This window comes from Punica granatum, chromosome 2 (genome assembly GCF_007655135.1).
Source record: "Punica granatum isolate Tunisia-2019 chromosome 2, ASM765513v2, whole genome shotgun sequence".
In the NCBI taxonomy this organism is placed as follows: Eukaryota; Viridiplantae; Streptophyta; class Magnoliopsida; order Myrtales; family Lythraceae; genus Punica; species Punica granatum.
The window spans coordinates 35,651,656-35,672,581 of record NC_045128.1 but is presented as its reverse complement, the minus strand read 5'-3'; the positions used below and the strand labels follow the sequence as shown (position 1 = coordinate 35,672,581).

Here is a 20,926-nt window from a genome sequence, read left to right as displayed (position 1 = left end):
TATATATATATATATATATATATATATATATATGGAGTGAAGTGTTCATATTATATGCTCATCACTTCAGAAGAAAATCATTATAGTAATGTGTGTCGACAACAACATGACCACACATGACCAATCAGAAGGGTTCCTTATAAAGGCTGCCTGGAATCTGAACTCTGCAAATGGGAATTGGCAAGGAAAGTAAAAATGGAAAATATGTAATTTAAAATTTATTTATTTGCCACCAAATCTTTAATATTTAATCCCCTACCTTTCAAACATTTTATTTATGGTCAGATCAGACAGAGGGAGAGGTTCGGTTGGGATGTTTCGGCGAAAGTTCTGATTTTTCCAATCACGTTCTGTTTCTCCTGTCCAGTTTTTCAGCTGCGCTGGATCTCCGATTCTCGTTTTCTCTGAACCGTTCTCCGCCGCCCATCCTCCTCTACCTCTTCAACTCCAAGCTCCGTTTTTCAGTTATCTTATTTCTTGCATTGGAAAGTTCTTGCCTTCATCTGGTCTTGGGGTCATCTTGCACGGGCTCTTCCTCTGGAGTTTCTGGATTGATTGTTCATGCGGGTTCTTCTTACTTGTTCAAAACGAGGTGCCTTGCTGCACTATCCATAGAATCTTGGTTTGTTCTGGTAGATCAAATTTTGCGGAATTTCTTTGTATTCAATGGAGTTCGGTGCCTGTCGTGGTACTTCTGCATTTACTTGGGAATTCTTGAATGGTGAAGGCGCCGAATCCCAGCCTGAGTCTTTAGGATTGATGGGGTTTGATTTAAGTTTTGTGGTATGCTCCAGTTTCAATGGAGTTTTCGATGTGTGGATGCCTTTAAAAGTGTTTACTTTCGTGGTTTTCTATGATCTCCTGATGGGTCTGAGATAATTTGATTGATCTGAGGGTGGTCTTTAGCCTAAAGCCTTTTCTTTTCTTCAGTAATGTTGAACATCATTACAAGGAAATCCCATCATTTTGTCTTGATTGCTTTTTGTTGCCACATTTGCTTGGATGTTTAGTTGAATATGGAAGTTTCTCTGCATTTCCTGTTGCGTTGAGGGAGCACCTAATCTCGACATTTGCTGAAAGCCTCTTTGTTCTGCAACTGATGTAATTCCATTTTGGAGATTGGTTCCGATGTCAATGGTGCTCAAGATTGAAGCGTTGCACTCTGCAGTTACATCTCAAACTAACAGTTTTTGTATAATGTGTATTGTAGATTTTAGATCAGTTCCTCGCATTAATTACAAGGATAGCTTCGAAGAGCCATGGACCTAGCCCGAATAGAATCAATCCATGATAGAGAAGTGGATGACTTGGACCGAGAATCCTCTGCTGCCTCTCCTTTCCGGGAGACCCGGCAGCATCGCACCCATTTCCCTGGTACTGTAAGACGGACAGCCTATAGATTCGACGGGCAAGGGGGATCTTTCGAGAAGGAATGGGATCTCGTTGAAGGTAAAGGGGACGAGTTCTGTTGGTACCATGTTGAACTCCCGAAAGGGAATCAGAAACTCTCTCAATCTGCTCAGTACCTGATCGATGTCCTTTGCCCACCCTTGAAGCTCCAGGATATCCTCTCATTGGTTAGTAATGGACCTTTCTGTGGGCACGTGGATGGGGCCCTCATATTTCGGGTCAATTCCCCGGGACCACCCTCCGGCAGCTTCACATTCCGAATCGCTGCGAGGGTTACAGAGAGTTCGGTCATTACTGTATCCCTGGGTCGGGTTCCACGACTAGGTTTCTCAAAGGTGGGGGAGTCACTTTTGTCTGAGGTTCCAAGACTCGAGAACCCGTCATATGCAAGAGGCGAGCGGAGGGAAGGGGGAGGGACTGTGATTAAGGAGCACGTTCTAGAGTTCTTTTTGACAATGAACCACTCTGAAGAGGCCGACAACCCAGTTCCAAAATCAGTATCGAACCTTGTAGTTCATATTATTGATACGCACGTGGACCACGTACAAGATGTCCTTACAAAGCTTGAGATGGAGCTTGATTCTGTGGAGCTTGAGTTGGACAAAGGTAAATTGCAGCATCAGTTGGGATAATTTTCTGGTACTAGAAAACCGACAGATTTTTTTTTTTCTCAGTATCTTTCTATTTTTGAAGATTTGATTAACAAGGAACATGCGTATGTCAAATTACAGTCCTGTAGAGAGCATCTTGAATATCGTTTCAAAACTAAACATAATAGAGATCTTTGATGAATCAGTTATGATTACTTGAATTTATTTGCTGGATTAGGAGCTTTCCTAATAGTCAAAAATGGTCTAATAAAAGTGGAGTACAAGGAGAAAGAGAACTCTACAATATGCTTTGTAGATAAATTGCAAACGTTTCCTAAATGCAGGTGGTTTTGCTTTGAAGAAGCAGATGCTAGACGATAGAAGATTTCCAAAGATGCACCTTGACTTGCAACGGTTGTTGCAGGTACTTTCTCACCTTCGCAATAGTCTTCAACTATCCATACCCGAACAAAGAAAAGTTTGTTGCAATCCGTATTAAGTTGCAGATTACCATCAAGTGAGCGTTATGATGTAATATATTATTGGAATATCAAATGTTAATAAGGTGATTGCACATGGCGAACAAGTTTTCCCGCGAGTGAAAGAAAAATGTTCTTCAAAGACGTGGTTTGGGAATGAAGATATTGGCTCGCTTGAGGAGTTGATTGGACGACTTAGAAGGCTGAAGGAGAACGTGGGATTCATAGCAAACCGGGTGACTGCGATTCAGGCTGGTCTTGACAGTTGGCAAGCTGAGCAGATAAACCGAAAGTTATATTATCTATCGTTTCTCTCTATAGTTTTCCTTCCCTTGTCCATCATCACTGGAGGTAACGATCGTGCTTAGTTATTTTTCCTTAAAAGCTTATGTAAACTCTGGCAGCCAATTTATCTATACCTATTGCAGCTTCCTAGGTAGATGATGATTAGTTTCTGTAACTGCATCTTGGGATAATCTTTGCAGTGTTCGGCATGAATGTTGGTGGAGTTCCCTGGACGGAGCAGAAGAACCCGGCATTGAAAGATGGCTTCCGCAATGTTTTATTGTTGTGTGTGGGAACGCTATTCTTCGTGCTGCTCTGTTTCATCTTTCCTGCATTATACAGTTGCTTGGCCTCATGGAGGAGGCGAAGGACGGTCTGGAAAAGTTGGTCAGATCTCAACAGAAAATCATTTCTCAAGAGAACTCGTGGGGCGGCCGTCCAAGATCGAAGAGGTTACCTCAGGATATGATAAAACAATGTATAATCCAGACCATTCTTCAGCGTATATGATGTTTAAGGCTTTGTCTGTAAACATGTTCTTAGTGCTCTCTTGTTTGTATGAAGCGGGCCGAATTCCTCCTTCTAACCCGTATTTTCTTTTGCTCTTTTCTTACAGGAAAACTCGGAACAGCTACCCTGCCCGGTAGATAGTTACGGCTTTCCTTTCCATGGAAGGGAGGATGTGTCATTCATATTCCCCCAACTTTTGTTATGGGGAATTCACAGATCGAGTCTTCGTGCCTCAATTTTATTCATTGTTTTAACTTGTCTGTTTGTTCGACGGCTGTCGCGAAAAATTCTACGGTCCATGAACTGGACTGATCATATTATGTACAGACTTCCCGTAAGATTTAACAATTGTAGAAGTTCGAATACTTAGGGAGACGAATACGTACACTGCAAATGCCACGAACAGACCCAAAGGTAGAGTTTCTAATTCCCCTGCGATATGATTCCATCTTCATCTTTCTTCCCATAGCAGAACGATTTGGTTATTTATCCGTTTCTTCAATGTCCGGACACGTTGAAGCAGTTATCATGTTAGCTATGGAAGATCCATCCAATTGTCGAAATGCCACATGCCAATACATCTGGTATGATGCTAATTCTGAAACGTTCGTCAGATCGCCTATGTCTGTCGGTTATAAGTTCTTGGTAGTCAATATATGACCTGCGCACGAGCTCAGTCACTCCATGTACTGAATAACAATCCGCAACCCTATCAGAGATGGCAAAAGCAATGAGAAGGGATCTGTTCTCACTAGTGGAACTCTCCGTATCATCTTTATGTTTCTCCTTCATTATCTACCCCGTTCTAGATCCACGAGCTCCGTCCGTAAAAAAGGAGAAAATCAAAGGCCCATAAAATCATTTTTCCGAGGCCCATGCGGCCCATCTCGGGTCTCCTTAAACCTCAGCAAAGTCTGGTTCGGTTGCGCTGTTGCCGCCCCTCGTACATCGTTCGGCTTGGTGGATGCTTGGTTTTTCTGGGGTTGCAGCTGATACCCTCCTCTGCTCCTCTTTCATTGCTTGCGCTGCCTTCCCCTTCTGCCTCCCTCCGTCTCTCCACTCTCTCACTGCCAGAGGCCTCTGATCATTTGACCTACCAACTTCGGCCGCTTCCGCAGCCGCTCGCACACCCCCAGTTGAATTGAAAGAGGTGATTTTTTCCTTCTTACAGGTTCTGTATAATTTGTAGCCTTGTTTAGACCTGCTATCAAGCGAACGCTTGATTGATTTGCAGTCATGTGTTCCGTTGATGGAGATGGAATGCAGGATAAGAAAGTTTCAGTTTTTACTTGGGCAAACTGTTGTAGTATCTTGACTGTCCCCGTTGAAGAAAGGTGCTAATTTGTCATTCTTGGGGCTCTTGTTATTTCTAGAATCCGCGCTTATTTAGTAATGCTATATGTGTGCAATTGGGCGGTCTGATACTATGTTTTTCGTCGGATTCTGCTTGCAAAGAGTTATTGAACTGCAGGTTTCTTGAAGTACACTTTGTGTTGATGTAAATGAATAGTTATTTCCGGTGCAGGTTTCATACTTGGAATATCTCCAATGGGTAAAAGAAGAAGTTCCGACAAAGTACAAGATGTGGGTGTCCAAGACAATGCGGCTGTGGAGGAGGCTGCTGCTGAGCCTAAAAAGAAGAAAATGAAAGAAGACAAGAAGATTTCTAAGAAGGTAGAGGAGGGCACGGCTGCTCCCTCTGCTTCTACTTCCGTGTCTTACATGGAGAAAAAGAAGAAAAAGAAAGCACTTGACAAGGAGAGGCACCGTGCTGCTTTAGAAAATCAAGAACAGAAGCCTAAAAGTACGACTGCAGAAAAAGGACCCAGTGAGATTGTGGCTCCTGTTATTTCTTCAAAAAGCAGTGATTTGCCCGAGTTTCATATTAGTGTCTTCAAGGATTTGGCCTCGGCAGAGGCTTCAGTGAGGGATGCTTCAGTCGAGTCTTTGGTGAAAGAGTTGCAGGAAGTTCAGAAGGCATATGATCGGCTGGAGAAGAAGGAGTTGGTTACTGGTGGGCCAAAATTAGAAGCTGAGAAGGATGATGGCTTGAATGATTGTGCCCCTTCTCTAAGATATGCAATCCGGAGACTTATTCGTGGTGTTTCGTCATCTAGAGAGGTCTGAGGCGCATCTTGCCTTTTATAATCTTGGTGATTTTCAGTTTACCTGTTTGGAATGGCAAAGATTTATGACGTTGTGATTATCAAGTTAACTCTTGAGTCCTCATTTCGAGTTCTTGGTCCATGGCCATCCCCTATTGACTAATCAGAATAAACTTGCTCTTGTAGTGTGCAAGACAGGGGTTTGCATTGGGTTTGGCTCTTTTAGTCGATACAATCCCCTGCATCAAAGTGGACGCCATCTTAAAACTTTCTGTTGATTTGTTGGAAGTATCTTCATCAATGAAGGGCCAGGTACCAATTGGTTCTTTATAATCTAGGAAACTGATTCTCGTCTTTCCACGACTTTCAGCCTATCATTATGATATTTATTTTTAACTTAAGTTGTTTGCTTCGCAGGAAGTGAAGGATTGCCTTCTAGGCCGTTTGTTTGTATATGGTGCGCTTTCTCGGACAGGACGACTGGTGAAAGAGTTGCTTGCAGACAACAGTACTCCATACATCAAGGAATATACAAGTACTCTTATATCTCTTTCAGCAAAGAAGCGGTATCTGCAGGAGCCTGCTGTCTGCATTCTTCTGGAATTGGTTGAAAAGGTATCTTCTGCTTTTCTTTTTCCTTCTTCAAAAGTTGGTCTTTTGGTTCTTTGGTTTCTTAATAGTTAAATTTTGCCGTACACATGATTTGATCACTTGTTGCTGGATGCATTTATGTGTTATTCCTCATCATTTCTTCATTTACTGAACTGATGTTTCTTTGTTCTTGCAGCTGCCTTCGGAGTCTGTCTTAACTCATGTACTTGGTGCTCCTGGAATGGCTGAGTTGTTTCAGGGAGCTGCTGAAAGTGGAAATCCCGATGCTTTGCTTCTAGCGCTGAAGATTCAGGAAAAAACTGGTAGCAGCAAACCGACTCTCGGAAAGCTTTTGCCAAACCCATTCAGCCCAAGCAAATTTTTTTCTTCAGATAATTTATCTTTCCTTGCCAATTGTTTTAAGGTGATTCAATGGTTCTTGCCCTGCTCCTACATTCTAATTATGAATATCATTGCTAAGCAAGCCAAGCCTCAGTTCTTTCATCTTTGCTTTCCTTAACTGCACTTGCTGACATTAATTCATCCCCTCCAAATAAAATAAAATAAAAAAAGTTACAGGAAAAGCAAGTTTGGAAGTGCCAATACATTGCAATGAGTAATTTTACTCATCCTGAAAAGCAACCCACTTTTGGACAGTACAATAAATTATTTGTCCTAAGTTCTGGTTGTGGTTCTTTTTACAGGAATCCACTTTTTGCCAACCTCGTGTGCATAGTGTATGGCCCGTGATTGTGAACATCCTTTTGCCTGAAGTGGTTGTACAAGAGGAAGATGCCACAGCAGTTTCAAGTTCCTTAAAGAAGCACAAGAAAGGACGCAAGTCGAGTCCTTCTGAAGAGGAAACCACCAAAAACCTGCGATCCTTCTGTGAAGTGGTGATTGAGGGATCACTTCTTCTTTCATCGCATGACCGAAAACACTTGGCTCTCGATATTGTGCTCCTCCTCCTCCCAAGGCTGCCTGCATCTCTTGTCCAAATTGTTTTGTCTTACAAGGTTGTCCAGTGTCTCATGGATGCTCTCTCAACAAAAAATTCATGGTTGTACAAGGTTGCCCAGCATTTCTTGAAGGAGTTGTCAAGTTGGGTGGCGAATGATGATGTTCGAAGAGTGGCAGTTATAGTATCTTTCCAAAAGCACAGCAACGGAAAGTTTGATATAATTACACAGACAAAAACTGTAAAAAATCTGGTCACAGATTTCCAAACTGAGTCGGGCTCTATGCTATTCATTCAGAGTTTAACAAACATGTTTGTCGATGATGGTCCTGCTTCTGAGGAACCGTCTGATCAGAGTCAAACGACTGATGACAATTCTGAGATAGCTTCTGTTGAGGATAAAGATTCTTCAGCTGGAAACTCTGACTTCTTGAAGAGTTGGGTGGTGGAGTCTATTCCCAGTGTGTTGAAAAAATTGAACCTTGAGTCTGATTCGAAGTTTCGGGTGCAGAAAGAAGTTCTGAAGTTCCTTGCTGTCCAAGGCCTTTTCACATTCTCTCTCGGCAATGAAATAACATCATTTGAGCTGCAGGAGAAGTTCAGGTGGCCCAAGTCAGCCACTTCGAGCAGTCTCTGCAGAATGTGCATTGAGCAGCTACAGTCTCTGCTGGCCACGGCCCAGAAGGGGGAGGGCCAAGATGCCTCCGTGAACACTGTGGAAAGGAATGATCTTGGAGCTTACTTCATTGGATTTCTTTCGACCTTACGTAACATTCCCTCAGTCTCACTCTTTCGGAATCTGAGTGAGGAGGATGAAAAAGCATTCAAAGACTTGCAGGAGATGGAAATCAGACTTTATAGAGAGGTAGCAAGGAAAAACTTTTCTTTTTCCATATGTATAATGTTCGTAAAACCTATCATATCAGCTTCTATTAATGCAATTACCTTTGGCAGGAAAGGAATAGTGAACTCAGATCCTACGCACAGAAACTGCACTCTGTGAGGTACTTGCTGATTCAATTGCTTCTCCAAGTTCTTCTTCAGCCTGAAGAGTTTGTAGAAGCTGCTTCTGAGCTTTTAATATGCTGTAAAAAGGTGTTTTCTCCTCCTGATCTTCTCGAATCTCCTTCTGGAGAGGATGATGATTCGAGTGGTGAGGGGGCACCCAAGTTAATGGACGTGCTTGTAGACACTTTGCTGTCCTTGCTGCCTCAGTCATCTGCTCCTATGAGGTCCGCTATTGAGCAGGTGCACACAACTCTTATTTCTCTCACCTGTGCTATTATTCATTGAATGTCACAAGTATTGGTGCTGGATAAAATCTGCCTCTACCATGGACCCATCAAATGCAATAAATTTCCATATCCTGATTCTCCGTTCTGTCTTAGGTTTTCAAAAACTTTTGCTCCGATGTCACTGATGATGGACTGCAACGAATGTTACGGGTGATAAAGAAAGATCTTAAACCAGCTAGACATCAGGATGTGGAGGATGTAGATGATGACGATGACGACAACGAAGATCTTCTCGGCATCGAAGAAGAGGAGGAAGCTGATGAAACTGAAACAGGTGATACAGCTGAGAGCGATGGGCTAACCGATGACTCCGAGGCAGCAACAGGCTTTGAACCAAATGGTGAGGGAGGAGATTCTGATGGTTCAGAAGATTCTGATGAAGGGATGGATGATGATGCAATGTTCCGAATGGATAAATACCTTGCCCAGATTTTCAAGGAGCGGAAAAGCCAGGGTGGGATTGAAACTGCTCATTCACAGCTTGTATTGTTCAAACTTCGTGTCCTTTCATTGCTGGAGATATATCTCCATGAAAATCCAGGTAATTGCTTGGTAATGTTGCCAAATGCTAGAATAGTTGGGATATTAGTCTAGACGTTTTCTTTAGGTAGGCCACTAATAGCTTACCCAGGAAAATATTTCCAGCTTTCAAATTTTTAAATCCTTCAGAAACATATAAATAGGTTTGATTGCACTTCACTGGAAAATTTACAGTCCGACTTGACTAAAAAGTGCAATCTTCTTGCTGAAGGGTAAACTAGTGCAACCCGACACACCTTTTTCTAGAGCAAACAGAAAATTACGTATTTGTCCATCACCAAAAGCGTTTCCTCCTTCCAGATTTTGATTATGGTTTATCACTTGTGTCCAGGTAAACCTCAAGTTTTGAACGTGTACTCAAATCTTGCTCGGGCATTTGTTAACCCAAGTACGGCAGAAGGCAGTGAGCAACTCAGTCAAAGAATTTGGGGGATCTTGCAGAAGAAAATATTCAAAGCCAAGGACTACCCAAAGGGCCAATCAATCCAACTCTCCTCTTTGGAATCCTTATTAGAGAAGAACCTGAGATGGGCCTCAAAACCCTTCAAGAGAAAGTCAACTAACAACCAGTCCAAGCAGCAGTCAGCCTCGCGGCACAAGATGATCGTGTCTCTCGCTCAGAACTCAACTTACTGGATCCTCAAAATTATCGATGCTAGGAACTACTCAGAGACTGAACTTCAGAAGGTTTTCGATATCTTCCGAACTGTTGTTACGGAATACCTTGATAGGAAGAAATCGCAGATAAAGTCTGAATTCTTAAAAGAGATTTTCCGGAGAAGGCCATGGATCGGGCGTGAGCTCTTTGGCTACATCCTTGAGAAGTGCGGGTCATCGAAGTCAGAGTTTCGGCGGGTGGAATCTCTCGATCTGATAAGCGAGATTTTGAGACAGATGTTCCCTTCTGGTTTGCGCGAACAGAACCAGGATTCCAAGAAGTTTTTGAAGAGCCATATACAGAAACTCAGTCACCTTGTCGGGGCACTGGTGACTGATATGCCTAAGAAGAAGTCGAGGAGGTCTGACGTACGAAAGTTCTGTGGGAAGCTGTTCCAGGAATTGTCCTCCGCCAACCTAACCAAGTCATTTCTCAAGGACTTGGGTCCCGATGCCCAAGCTGCCTGTGAATGTCAGCTCGGGAATTTGTTTATTAATCTTAAGAAGGCGGAAGCGTAGCCGGATAAGGATTTGATCCAAAAGAGAATACATCAACTCTACTCCGGTTGAGACGGGCTTTCAGACCGCGGGACTATTACTTGGAGTTACACTCCCATTGTTTCGAGAACCTCTGGTTTCCTCTTGTTGGCAGGTGAAAAATTTTGCAGATTTGTATCCTTTTTGTTGTATGGTTTTAGTTAGCGAACTACTGGCTGTTAGAAGTGGAGGTTGGTCCTATACCGAAAGCGCAGGCTACTAAATTTTGTGACAGTTGTAGATTAGGTTCTCTTGTGTTGCAGTATTGAGAATCCTCACATTTTTATTGCAACTGTTGGGATTATGAACTGATCATCTCGCCTCAGTTGATCGGTCAAGGGAACAGAGTTTCCTTTGGATCAAGTTTTCAATAGGCCTATAGGCATGTGATGGGGGATCTGGTTGTGTTGCTATTTCCTAGTATCAATCAAACAACTCGAGGTAAGTCCTGAGAAACAAATGAGTCGCATGGGGCAACCGGATATGAGATCACATTACCAAATGTCCCGAGTTCAAACACATATACGACGATCTGCTTATAACCTACCGAAGATAGGAGGAGGCGAGTAGGGTTCACTATGTGGGAGAAACCAGCTAAGCCATTGCATAAAAAACTATGAAGCCCGAAGCTCCTGACTGACACGGGCGATGAATCGGGCGAACCGTGGATGAGCTACATGAGGAAGATGGAGTCGCAGCAGGGCCAGCAACATGCATCCAGCAGGCAACAGTAACATAAAAGTGCGAGGCTGCATTATTTTACACCAAAACACACAAGTTCATCGTCAAATGCTTACAGAACTCGAAACCACGCGCCACGATATCCCAGAAAAAAAACTGTTCTGAAGTTTTCAGGAGTAGCACCATTGGAATAATAAAATGACCATAAGAGAATAGAATTTGGAACTATTTTCCTTCATATCCATATCGAGAAAAGCCGAAATTAGAGTCCGATTAGGCCCGATGATATAATATATATAATTTAACGAAATAATTTCCGAGCAACCAACTAGGCTTTGATTTCTTCTGTCTTTCGTTGGCACAAGATTTTTCTTAAATTGTAAGTTAAGGAGAGAACATTAATCAGTAGGCAAACCAGGTCTCAAGAAAGCCAGGTTCCCTTCTTGGTGGTGGGAAGCCAATGTAGTGAGGAGGCGCCATCACCGGCGGCCCATGATATCCTCCATATCCTACACAAGCACAGTGAGTCGATATACATATACATATACATACACATACGTAGATGACAACGAAAGAATTGCATGTTGAAGAGATCAAACTAGTAGGGGAAGGAATTAATTAGGGAACCTGGAGGAGCAGGATATGCTTAACCCTACTTTTCAGCCATGATTTCTCTCAGCTATTACCAAGAATGTTTTTTTCTCGGAAAATTCAGGTAAAAATTTATATATATATATATATATAAATATTTATTTATTTATACAGTTTTATTTCGTTTTCATGCATTGTAATGTTATATGCTGTGATTCGACACTTGGGGGCTTGAAAATGAGCTGAGGAGCTGATGAGGGCAGAAGGCAATCAAACACGTCAAACTTCGTCCCACCGACAACCTCTTCTTGACTTTGTCAACTGAACCCATCTGTTCCATTTATTTTACCAACAAATATATCTACTTTGTTTGAATTATTACGAGTTTTTTGAATTACAACGGAGACTCATGAGTTTAATATAAAAAAATTAAGATAATTAAAGAGACACGAGTACTTTAAAACCTCTGTGGTATACCCATTTTCTCAATTATCACTGGATATATACACATGTACTCTATTATCTTTTTTTTTTTAAATCCATAAAAAAAACTAGATATATACAGTGAGATATATATATATATATATATATATATCAGTTGTGTTTGTGTTATATGCTGATGGGCCGATCATGGACCTGAACTTGATGTTGGTCGATTTTGGGTTTTTCTCTGGGCCTAGAACGAGTGTTCATAGGCCATATCCCGTATACTTGATTAACTGGAGCTTTCACTCCCCGAAGTCTCACGTTTATACCCCAATTTCATCCCCTGCATGAGTTTTGCATAGCCGCTGCCAGGAGTCTCACTCGATAGATTGATCCGTATCGAACTTAATTAGCACCGTCAACTTTTAACTTCGGTTTTGCTCCGTGTCAAATCGTGACATCGTGCAAACAGTTGATCAATTCGCAACCTTTCTAAACGAGTGAAAGATGATGAACCGCGATGCTATATCGTCTTCTCTTCTTTGGTTAATCTACGGTCGACTAGCGTTCACAATAATCAATCGGCTCGATTTACGAGATGCGCAAAACTCGAAATCCTAAATGAATCCCATCTATGTTATGGGACTGGCGCCCGAACTACGGGGACGATACTATTGCCTTTTAAACAAACAAAATAATTGGGAGTATTGGGGTCAAACCTTGGCAACTACCCACTTAAATTGCCTCCACGCCTCCCTGATAGCATGTCAGCAAGATAACAGTGACTCCCCTAACGTCGACGTCTCAATTAAAAAAATTACCATCAATTCTCAACGCATCGGAACCCATTCGGAGAAAAAAAAAATCAAAATCACGATAAGTGATATAGTTGACTAATTATATTATTTGCGGATGAATTTTATCTGCGATGCAGGGGTTAAAATCTATTTCAAACACCTTGTGGTCAAGACAAATCGACTTCTGAAATAAGATTAGTTTCAGTTAATAGGTCGAGAGTTCTGGTGATGTGGCCGAAAAAATCAAAATGAGAAAAAAGAAATTGAGAAACACGGACCTTCCTCGAAGCTGAGCTTTATGATGCTCAAAAGAGAAATGTCAAGTGGTGGGTCCAACTTCTGTAACATCACGAACACTTGTCCCTAGGAATTTCATCTCCTTTCGTGCCTTTCGTTTTCATTTTTTCCCAATGTTGAAGGGAATCCCGAATCCTGGAGATTGGGTTTTCCAGTATAGAATCGCCTTTGTTCTTTTATCCATGAAAGTGAATCCGTATACACCCGGGAAAGGCCGTGTCGTCTTCATGATCTGCATCTAGTCGGGTTCGGCTGCTCCGGCATGTCATCCCGAAAAGACACAATCGATATAAAGATAATAACAATTCACATGTCTCGTATGGCGCAGTGACTTCTCATGCTAATTTCGCTTTCGGGTTGAGCGAGTCCAATTACTAACTAGCTAACCAAATCCGCCGTGCGCTGTCCACCGCAGGCAACATCGACGAAAAGATTAGAAAATATTATCTGTCCCTTGATAAATATCAAATGCTTGATAGCAACACTACCCTTTTTCTTTTTTTTTTCCTTTCTTTTGGCATATGATGAGACTTCTCTTTCTAATGTGCAGGTTTCAGATATGGATAGGTTCCTGCTAAAAACGACGTCGCCCCAAATGATGAACATGTGGTTCTTTCTCAAGGGGTTACGGCTGTTTCAGGTGGGCCTTTCTAATGTTAAATTATTCATCCAAATTCAAGGATTATTTTTCTAAACCTAACATTTGAAAGAATATAATATGAATTTTGCCAGGGTTTGTCCCAATCTGTTTGTTCTTTATTGTGAAATTCGGGTCGACTATGTTCTGATTGATCATGACGAAGATAAAAAGCATAAAGAATCAAAAAAATTCGGTCACACTCCGATGTCTCATCGTATTTCCTTCTCATTCCGATTCCGTAATTGGAGCCAAGCGGGGCCATAATGGCCCTTTTGTTCTATTCATCAAAATCATCTTTGATTCGACAATTCAATCATACTTTCTTGCTTCTAAGTTTGATCAAGTTCTAGTAATTTTCTTTGGAAAGCAATCATTAGAAATAACCATGCCATTTAAGATCCTTTTTTCTTTCCCTTAGCCATCGATGAACTGTGCAAAAGAACGCTGCAACATGCTACATCGTTAATGTGAAAGTAAGAAGATTCCTTGAACTTGTTGCATCATTAAATATAAAAAATTCTATTGCATCTCATGATTACGGCACTTGAAATCCCTCAAAATCGTTAGATTAGGAGGATATGCTATCCGATAAATGAGGGATGTGGCCTCATCCAACTAGATACATATCCTTACAAACATATTGGACACAAATTAACGGTCGCAATTTGAGGAAAAAGAAAGAACAACAACTCGTGATTTTGTCAAGGAATTGAAATAGTGAGAGAGAAATTAGTGGGAGTGGGACATGAGTTGCTTGACTATCAAGTGATCATCGCAATGCCACCATCCCCCCCACCCCACCATATATATATATACACATACAATATTGCTATTAGTAGGTTATGTCTACAAGCATTAACATTGACTCCTTTTAAAATGCCTGCAAATATAAAATAGGGCATCAAAAGGAAATAGTTAACGAATGTCCCACACAGATGTTGGATTCCCACTTCCTTGCTGTTCACTTCCGGGGCATCCAAGTAATTGTTTTCAAGTGAAGTCACGAGACATTCTCAGCTTATTCGCCGACACCAAACCATGCTCTTCACTTGATCATCGACTTAACTTGACCACCGAGTATTCCATAGAAAAAGTGTATATAAATACCAGTCTCGCTAGGTGGAGCAGAACCTAACCTTCTGTGCAAAGGCAACCCAAAATATTGATTTAGAAGAGGACCAAATTACAACTTCAATTAAAAAGAAAAAAAAAGCATAATATTCTCTTATATATTTCTGAAATGGAACTCATCATATATATCTATCCATACATGTAGAAAAGACACTATTTATATCATAAACATATATAATTATTATCTATGTCCTAGGATCCCATCATAGATTTGATAATGATTAACTAATAATCACACTGACGAAGCTTGTGAAACTTTTGCAATCACCTTGCCGTCCTGACCCATCACCTGACCCGCCGTTCTCATGTCCGCTGTTGCTGCCGCCATGCCTTGGTACTGTGGTGGTGGTGGTGCTGCCACCACCCCGCCTGCAGCCGTGTAAAAAACTTGCCGCCCCGTCGCTCCGTCATATCCCACTTGGGCATAGGTCACGTGATGTTCTGCCACTCCGCTGCCTGGCCGGCCCGTCAGGATCCCTTCCGTGCTTCCTGCTGCTGCGACCTTCTGCAGCTGCTGCTGGGGCGGCATGGTCGCCGGTGCCCCCATGGAAAGCTGTGGCTGCTGTGTTGGTTGCGGCGGGGCGACACTGAACATGGGCTGATCCCTGTAAGTATCAGGCCCCACCCTTTGCTGGACTGCATAGTACCCATGACTGGGTTGACCTGTGATGGGTCGGCCCATCTGCGGGGCATGGTATAACCCGCTGTGGCCAGGAATTACATACACAGGCTGTTCGGGATGCCCTGAAGGTGGACCCGTCATAGCCCCTGGGAAGGCACCACCAGGAATCTGCTTATCTGGCCAGTAACCTGCCGGGGCACTGACCGGAACACTTGATGGCATCGTGACCGGGTTCGATTTCTCAGGCATCTTCTGGACATAATATTCAGGCCCACCGCTGAAGCCTCCCATCGCAGCAGCTTCTTCGCTCTTTCTTCTGTACATAGCTTCCTGTCCATGCCCACCGATCTGCATCCTCTGCAGTTCCTGCAGCTGCCTCTGTATCTCGGCAGGGCTCACCCCTTGATCTGACCCGAAAACCCGATCGTCCCGGCCAAGCCCGACATGAGGCTCACGTGCCACCGCTGCCGGCCCAACGGGATCAGGCACCACTGCTGGCGGCGGCGGCGGAGGAGGTGACACCCCCTTCTCCAGCCCAAAGAGATAATCGACGTTGCCAGACGCGGGCTTCGGGGGCTCCGGGGCAGGGACCGAGTTGAGCGCCTCGACAAACCTGTCACGTTCCGATCCGATGGGGTGGCCTGGCCCGAAACTGCCCGTACTAGTGTTCGGGCTAGCAGGGAAGATGAAGAGCCGCATCCTCGCGGGCTTGCCGGGTGACCGGAAGAGCCGTTCGTACTCATGCATCATGTGGTCGAGGTCGTCATCATTCGTGACGGAGATCAAGGCATCGAGCTCCTCCCCGGGGAGCTGGTACTTGAAGGTCACGTCTGGTTCGCCGCACAGGGAGGCCAGCTTGGCGATCATGGTGGAGAACTTGACGTTGCGCTCGACGGCGAAGATCTTGGTCTCGCCGCCGATGTAGGAGAGCTGGTTGTCATGGGGCCGGGGGTGGATCTTGCCCCCGTAGCTGCACATGAACTTGGCCTTGTAGTTCTGCTGCTGCTGGTCGTCCCAGGGCGGGTTCTCGTACTCGATCTCCCGGGACCGAGGGGAGGAGTTGCCCGAATCGGGGTACGATGAATACGAGTAATTCTCCATCTTCGTTGATGACGATGTGAAGAATAATAAGTTTTCGAGTATTTGGACTAGTCGGAATCGGATTTGAGTCTCTTGAATAGTTATGCCATCGGAGAGAGAGGGAAAGAGGAGAGTGTCGAGAGGGGTAATTCGGGCTGATGACTTTGGCAAGATCTTTTTATATGTATTTTTTGTTTTTCTGAATATATATATATATATATATATATATATATTTCTTTTTAAGTTCCTCAGCCGAAAACAAGTATATCGGATTGATAAAACAAGTATTTATATTGGAATAAAGGGTTATGATAGAGTGACTCGACGTTCATGCGGGTTTGGAATGAGGAATTGGGTTGGATTGACACGTGACGAGGTGGGAGAGTGATGTCGAGGGTTGTGACTCGTGAGAGGAAGGAGAAAAAAAATATTCAACCCACCCACCCGAACCAACTTGCGCATTACCTCAATTAAATGACAATATAAAGACAGGTTATTTGCAATACACGATCAAACATAAATCTTTGCAGTCCGACCATAAGAAATTAGAATCTAGATAACTTCTGTAGACAATTAATTCGATTAATTCCGAGCCTACTTACTGAGTAACAGTCACCCGTATTGCCAATGAATGACTAATGTAACCGGGGGCGGGGGAGACAAGTGTGTGGGGAGAAGGTAATGCGGTTAGATGGACTTTTGGGGCAAATGGTGGGACCAATTGGGAGCATTGATTGAGTGAGAGATGATGAGGGGGAAATTATGGGATAAGAGAGTGACAGGTTGACTGGGATTGGACTATGACCATTTTTTCTTTTTTAAATTTTGTTTAAACGGGCTTAAGCTGAATTAGAATTACGAAATACAAAGGCGAGACGTCTAAGCTCCGGCATTAATTATCACCAAATAGAAGGACAGGGACAATTGCTAGTCTATTGATCAATAGGTGCGATGACACGCTCTCGCCTTGTCCCGATCGAAAATGGTAGAATAAGGAGTGTTGAACTTCCTCGAGGCCGACCTTGATAAATGATTTTACGATATATGTCCCAAGTCCCATTCCAATTCGGGGCCCGACTTGGCTGCACCGATCGTATTATAGGCGTGGGGGTGTCTACAATGTGTGTGGACCTCACCTAGATTGTTTTTTCAGCTAAAAACGTGACGCTTTTTTTTTTTCTCTCTCTCTTAATTTAATTTTACCCAAAAAAAAAGAATTTAATAAAACGATTGTATCGTGTTAGGGTTAGTTCATGTTTCTTCTTTACAAACGAGTCGTTCTATTGATGTATCATGTATGTGCTATCAATTTAACAAATATGTGAAAACTTGATCACGCTATGACACGATTGTGATCATACCCGAACATAAACATATGATCAAGCGGAAATCTGCGGCATGCACAAATTTTATAAGGAAACATGTTTTCTTCGTTTTGGAAAGTGGCCCATGAAACCACACGCTCATCGATCCCTAAGCTTATTGTTTTGGTTGAGCCGTCTATTTCGATGAGAGCGTTTGAGCTTGAGAAGGACATCGAAGGTACGACTGTTGGTGATATACATACATACTTACATACATACATATATATGTGTGTGTGTGTGAAAGTGAGTCATGCGGCTGTTTATATATAGCAATAGTAGTATTCTTGAGTAGTAGAATTCTTGAGATAGACTTCACCTATTATGTCATGATCAGTTGCTTCTTACCATGTCCAAATTACAAGTTGCATGCCGACTCAATCACTTTACCAAGTTCCCTGTCCGTACGATAAACTCTACTATAATTGCCCGGTCCTAGTCTGGTTTTCATTGATTGATTTATTTACTTTTGTGAAATCTCGACGTGTTTAATTTCTATCACTGAATCTAATTTTCACTTGATAGATCTTAGCTACAAATAGCTTATAATGGATTTTGAACCTTTGCATGGGTGAGATCGGGATTTATATATCTACTATCTACTATAGTTGAGGTTAATCTCAAGTTAATCCACGTCTTATCCTAATCATGAAGTGGTTATGGTGAATTTCAAGCGTAAAAGTCAGCTCACTGGCAATACGCAGATGGAGCAATGGCAAGGAAAGAGAAAAGTGGGGCAGTCTTCCCCTTCAGAAGTCACGAGGTAGTATTCCTTTCCCGGGATGGGAAGTAATTGTCAAGCTGCATATGGCCAAGTGGACATATATTCAAGATCATGAAGTTGGATGTATTGAAATTAGAAAAACAAACCAACAACCAAATCAGTGGGTTTGATTTTCGAGTTTAAATTTGATTTTATGTAATGATGGTAACTGTTGATAAATATATTAATATGTGAGAATATATATATATATATATGTATATATAGATGTGAAAGTATGTAAATTTATTATGAAAAATTAAGATATATATATATATGTAAAAATAGATGAGAAATTGATTATAAAAAATAGTTAGAAAAAAATATGTGAGAGAATTTATTATTAAATTAAAGAAAAAGATAAAAAAAAGTAATGATTGTGTTGTTGAATTGAATGAAAAATAAAGTTGAATTGAGTTGAGTAAAATTATGATTCGGAAGATGAATAAAGCGTAAAATATCTTGCTTTCTAATCGAAACTCCCATTGTTTCTTATGCCAATGCAATCATCGCCACATTCATATGGCATCTTATACAAGTTACTCATTCGATTAACATATGAGAATATTTCATAACGTATTTCATAAGAATCATGCATGTTACTGGTACGTATATGTGGGTGTTCGTTCAGTAATTGATATCTTGCGATGGTCTTGTCGTACGTCCTTTGACGCTGTCGAATTGTTCGAAGCTAATATTGTCTTAATTTAAATCTTATTTGGGGCTATTGAAATTTTGGCTAACTAGATATTAGACTCGCGCGTTGCAGAGTTTATTACATGTTCTTTGCTAATGAAAAAAGTAAAGATTTTTTTTATGAACAATAGTATTTTTCATGACGAATACAGACATGGAAAATCACAACAAAAAAAATGATAGATTTTTATTTTATTATTACGTGACTGTATTTCCACCAGTTCTATTATGTAAAATTCATGTAACGTTTTAAATTAATATTAGTAGGTACTACAATTGGTTTAAAACACTATGTTTAATTTCGAATTTCATAAATATTTTTATTATTAAATAATATACCAATTCTACTCAATTGAATGGGTAAAATCTGTGTAATATTATATTAATACGGGGCTGTATTTTTACAAATTGTTATTGCATGTCTTTTCATTGATACGACGCTGTAATTCTATCCATTCGAATTCGTAAAATTCGTGTAATGTTTTTTATTTAAATTATAGATTTTTACTAATAGTACAATGTAATTCTATATAGATTATTAATACATCTTTTTTTATTTAACTGGTGTTGTATTAAAATATAATAAGTTTTTTTTTTCTTTTTGGAATAATAATTATGTAATTAAGAAACATTATATGGTGACACGTGGAGGAAATCACATGAAAACTTGCATATGTGGCAATACACGGCGGAAGCTAAGGAGGCCAGACATTACACTTGTCGCAATATGGTTTAACTATTTTATATATTATATATTGAATAGGTAACTTTGTAATAGTACTCGAGCAATAATAGCTGAAGAAAATAGATGTAAGGGGCATTGCTTTTGACTATGGCTATGTGCTTACTAATTATGGGCAATAATACAATTCTGCCTAACTGCTCTTTTATTGTTACTTTATATTAAGTTCAAACGTCATATTATTACCATTTCTATGCTCTTGTCGGTAACTTCAAACATTGAATGGATCGGTATCGTTATAAGCTAGGGTGGGTTGATATGCTGGGCGACCGTGAACTGTTAGCTCTGATTCCATGTAAAATTTTAACATAAAAGCTCAAGGTTAAAAGTTGTGAAACTCAATCTCTCATTAACTCATGTGATCGGGACTAGACTTCCGTACTAAGGAGGAGGAGAGATGACAATTGACAATGAATGTCACACTTGGACCTGAGAGGAGACGCTCAACTATTAGAAATCCGCAAGAGATTGGTGTGGTGTGAGTCTATATGGGTGCGCGGGAACATAACCCGCTCTGATACTATGTAAACTATCACTGGACCTGTAAATTATTGAGCTCATCTTCAATAAAAAAGTTTGAGCCGGTAGGCTATAAAATCTAATTTATTCTAGATCCATACTTTTTTATTATATTTTTTCGCGTGGAGTAACTCTCAACAAATATTTACCCACAGATCTCAAACTTAGTGAACCTTTTCAATGAGCAGTCCTACGTATATATGAGGGCCGTCAAGACTCGAGACTGCCTAATTAGGCTAAAAGAAAAATTTAGGCTGCTAGTTTCATGCTTGAGGACTAGCTCATATATACCTACAGGGCTGTCTTTTGTTATAAAGTGTACTAGGTTGCGATCCGCGGCGGGCTTAAAAGAATATTTTTCATTAATATTTTAGTTTATTATATTAGTTTATCTAATGATCAATACAACGTATACTTGAAACTAATAATAAAATTACTCATGTATAAACATTACGAACCCTCGATTATTAGTAAATTATCCAAATTTTTAAAAAGATCATACTAATTAATATGTTATATGATATTAAAGTTAATATCTGTCTTCACTAATCTTAATTTAAACTGGCAATATTACTAAATAGAAAATCACGATCACAATATAATAGGTCATAATTGATATTGTCAAT

General features: G+C 41.2%; 3 protein-coding genes and 1 long non-coding RNA gene across 6 annotated transcripts; 2 read left to right on the top strand and 2 right to left on the bottom strand.

Annotated features, from left to right (window-relative positions):
* The first annotated feature begins 203 nt into the window (after positions 1-203).
* LOC116194104 (zinc transport protein ZntB) lies at positions 204-3,738 on the top strand. Its single transcript, XM_031522825.1, has 6 exons — positions 204-592; positions 1,211-2,016; positions 2,345-2,424; positions 2,566-2,830; positions 2,965-3,242; positions 3,381-3,738. Exons 2-5 carry the CDS (start codon positions 1,260-1,262, stop codon positions 3,231-3,233), a joined length of 1,371 nt encoding a protein of 456 aa, XP_031378685.1. The 5' UTR covers positions 204-592; positions 1,211-1,259; the 3' UTR covers positions 3,234-3,242; positions 3,381-3,738.
* A 452-nt stretch (positions 3,739-4,190) lies between these two features.
* Positions 4,191-10,269, top strand: LOC116194103 (myb-binding protein 1A). Its single transcript, XM_031522824.1, has 9 exons — positions 4,191-4,424; positions 4,800-5,395; positions 5,566-5,691; positions 5,797-5,994; positions 6,167-6,394; positions 6,675-7,793; positions 7,883-8,176; positions 8,317-8,764; positions 9,095-10,269. Exons 2-9 carry the CDS (start codon positions 4,823-4,825, stop codon positions 9,937-9,939), a joined length of 3,831 nt encoding a protein of 1,276 aa, XP_031378684.1. The 5' UTR covers positions 4,191-4,424; positions 4,800-4,822; the 3' UTR covers positions 9,940-10,269.
* Positions 10,270-10,424: 155 nt separating this feature from the next.
* Positions 10,425-11,425, bottom strand: LOC116194105. Its single transcript, XR_004154349.1, has 3 exons — positions 11,266-11,425; positions 11,054-11,147; positions 10,425-10,706 (listed from the first exon to the last, which is right to left on the bottom strand). It is a non-coding gene; the product is annotated as an uncharacterized LOC116194105 (long non-coding RNA).
* A 2,628-nt stretch (positions 11,426-14,053) lies between these two features.
* On the bottom strand, positions 14,054-16,475 carry LOC116196065. Of its 3 annotated transcripts, none has more exons than XM_031525590.1 (2): positions 14,789-16,475; positions 14,054-14,525 (listed from the first exon to the last, which is right to left on the bottom strand). In XM_031525590.1, the coding sequence occupies exons 1-2, from the start codon at positions 16,241-16,243 to the stop codon at positions 14,505-14,507; spliced, it is 1,476 nt and encodes a 491-aa protein (XP_031381450.1). In that variant the 5' UTR covers positions 16,244-16,475; the 3' UTR covers positions 14,054-14,504. The 3 variants fall into 3 exon arrangements, with proteins under 3 accessions (XP_031381450.1, XP_031381449.1, XP_031381448.1); XM_031525589.1 differs by having other exon boundaries at positions 14,054-14,528; positions 14,789-16,474; XM_031525588.1 differs by lacking the exon at positions 14,054-14,525 and having other exon boundaries at positions 14,585-16,474.
* Positions 16,476-20,926: the final 4,451 nt, after the last annotated feature.

What these genes read in the sequence shown, in the direction of transcription:
- LOC116194104 (XM_031522825.1), top strand. Translation starts at nt 1,260, where the DNA reads ATGGACCTAGCCCGAATAGAATCAATCCATGATAGAGAAGTGGATGAC. An exon ending in ACTTGCAACGGTTGTTGCAG is followed by an intron (nt 2,425 to 2,565) that starts GTACTTTCTCAC and finishes AATGTTAATAAG; the next exon opens with GTGATTGCACATGGCGAACA. An exon ending in CTTGTCCATCATCACTGGAG is followed by an intron (nt 2,831 to 2,964) that starts GTAACGATCGTG and finishes TAATCTTTGCAG; the next exon opens with TGTTCGGCATGAATGTTGGT.
- LOC116194103 (XM_031522824.1), top strand. Translation starts at nt 4,823, where the DNA reads ATGGGTAAAAGAAGAAGTTCCGACAAAGTACAAGATGTGGGTGTCCAA. An exon ending in AAATCAGACTTTATAGAGAG is followed by an intron (nt 7,794 to 7,882) that starts GTAGCAAGGAAA and finishes TACCTTTGGCAG; the next exon opens with GAAAGGAATAGTGAACTCAG. An exon ending in TGAGGTCCGCTATTGAGCAG is followed by an intron (nt 8,177 to 8,316) that starts GTGCACACAACT and finishes GTTCTGTCTTAG; the next exon opens with GTTTTCAAAAACTTTTGCTC.
- LOC116196065 (XM_031525588.1), bottom strand. Translation starts at nt 16,243, where the DNA reads ATGGAGAATTACTCGTATTCATCGTACCCCGATTCGGGCAACTCCTCC.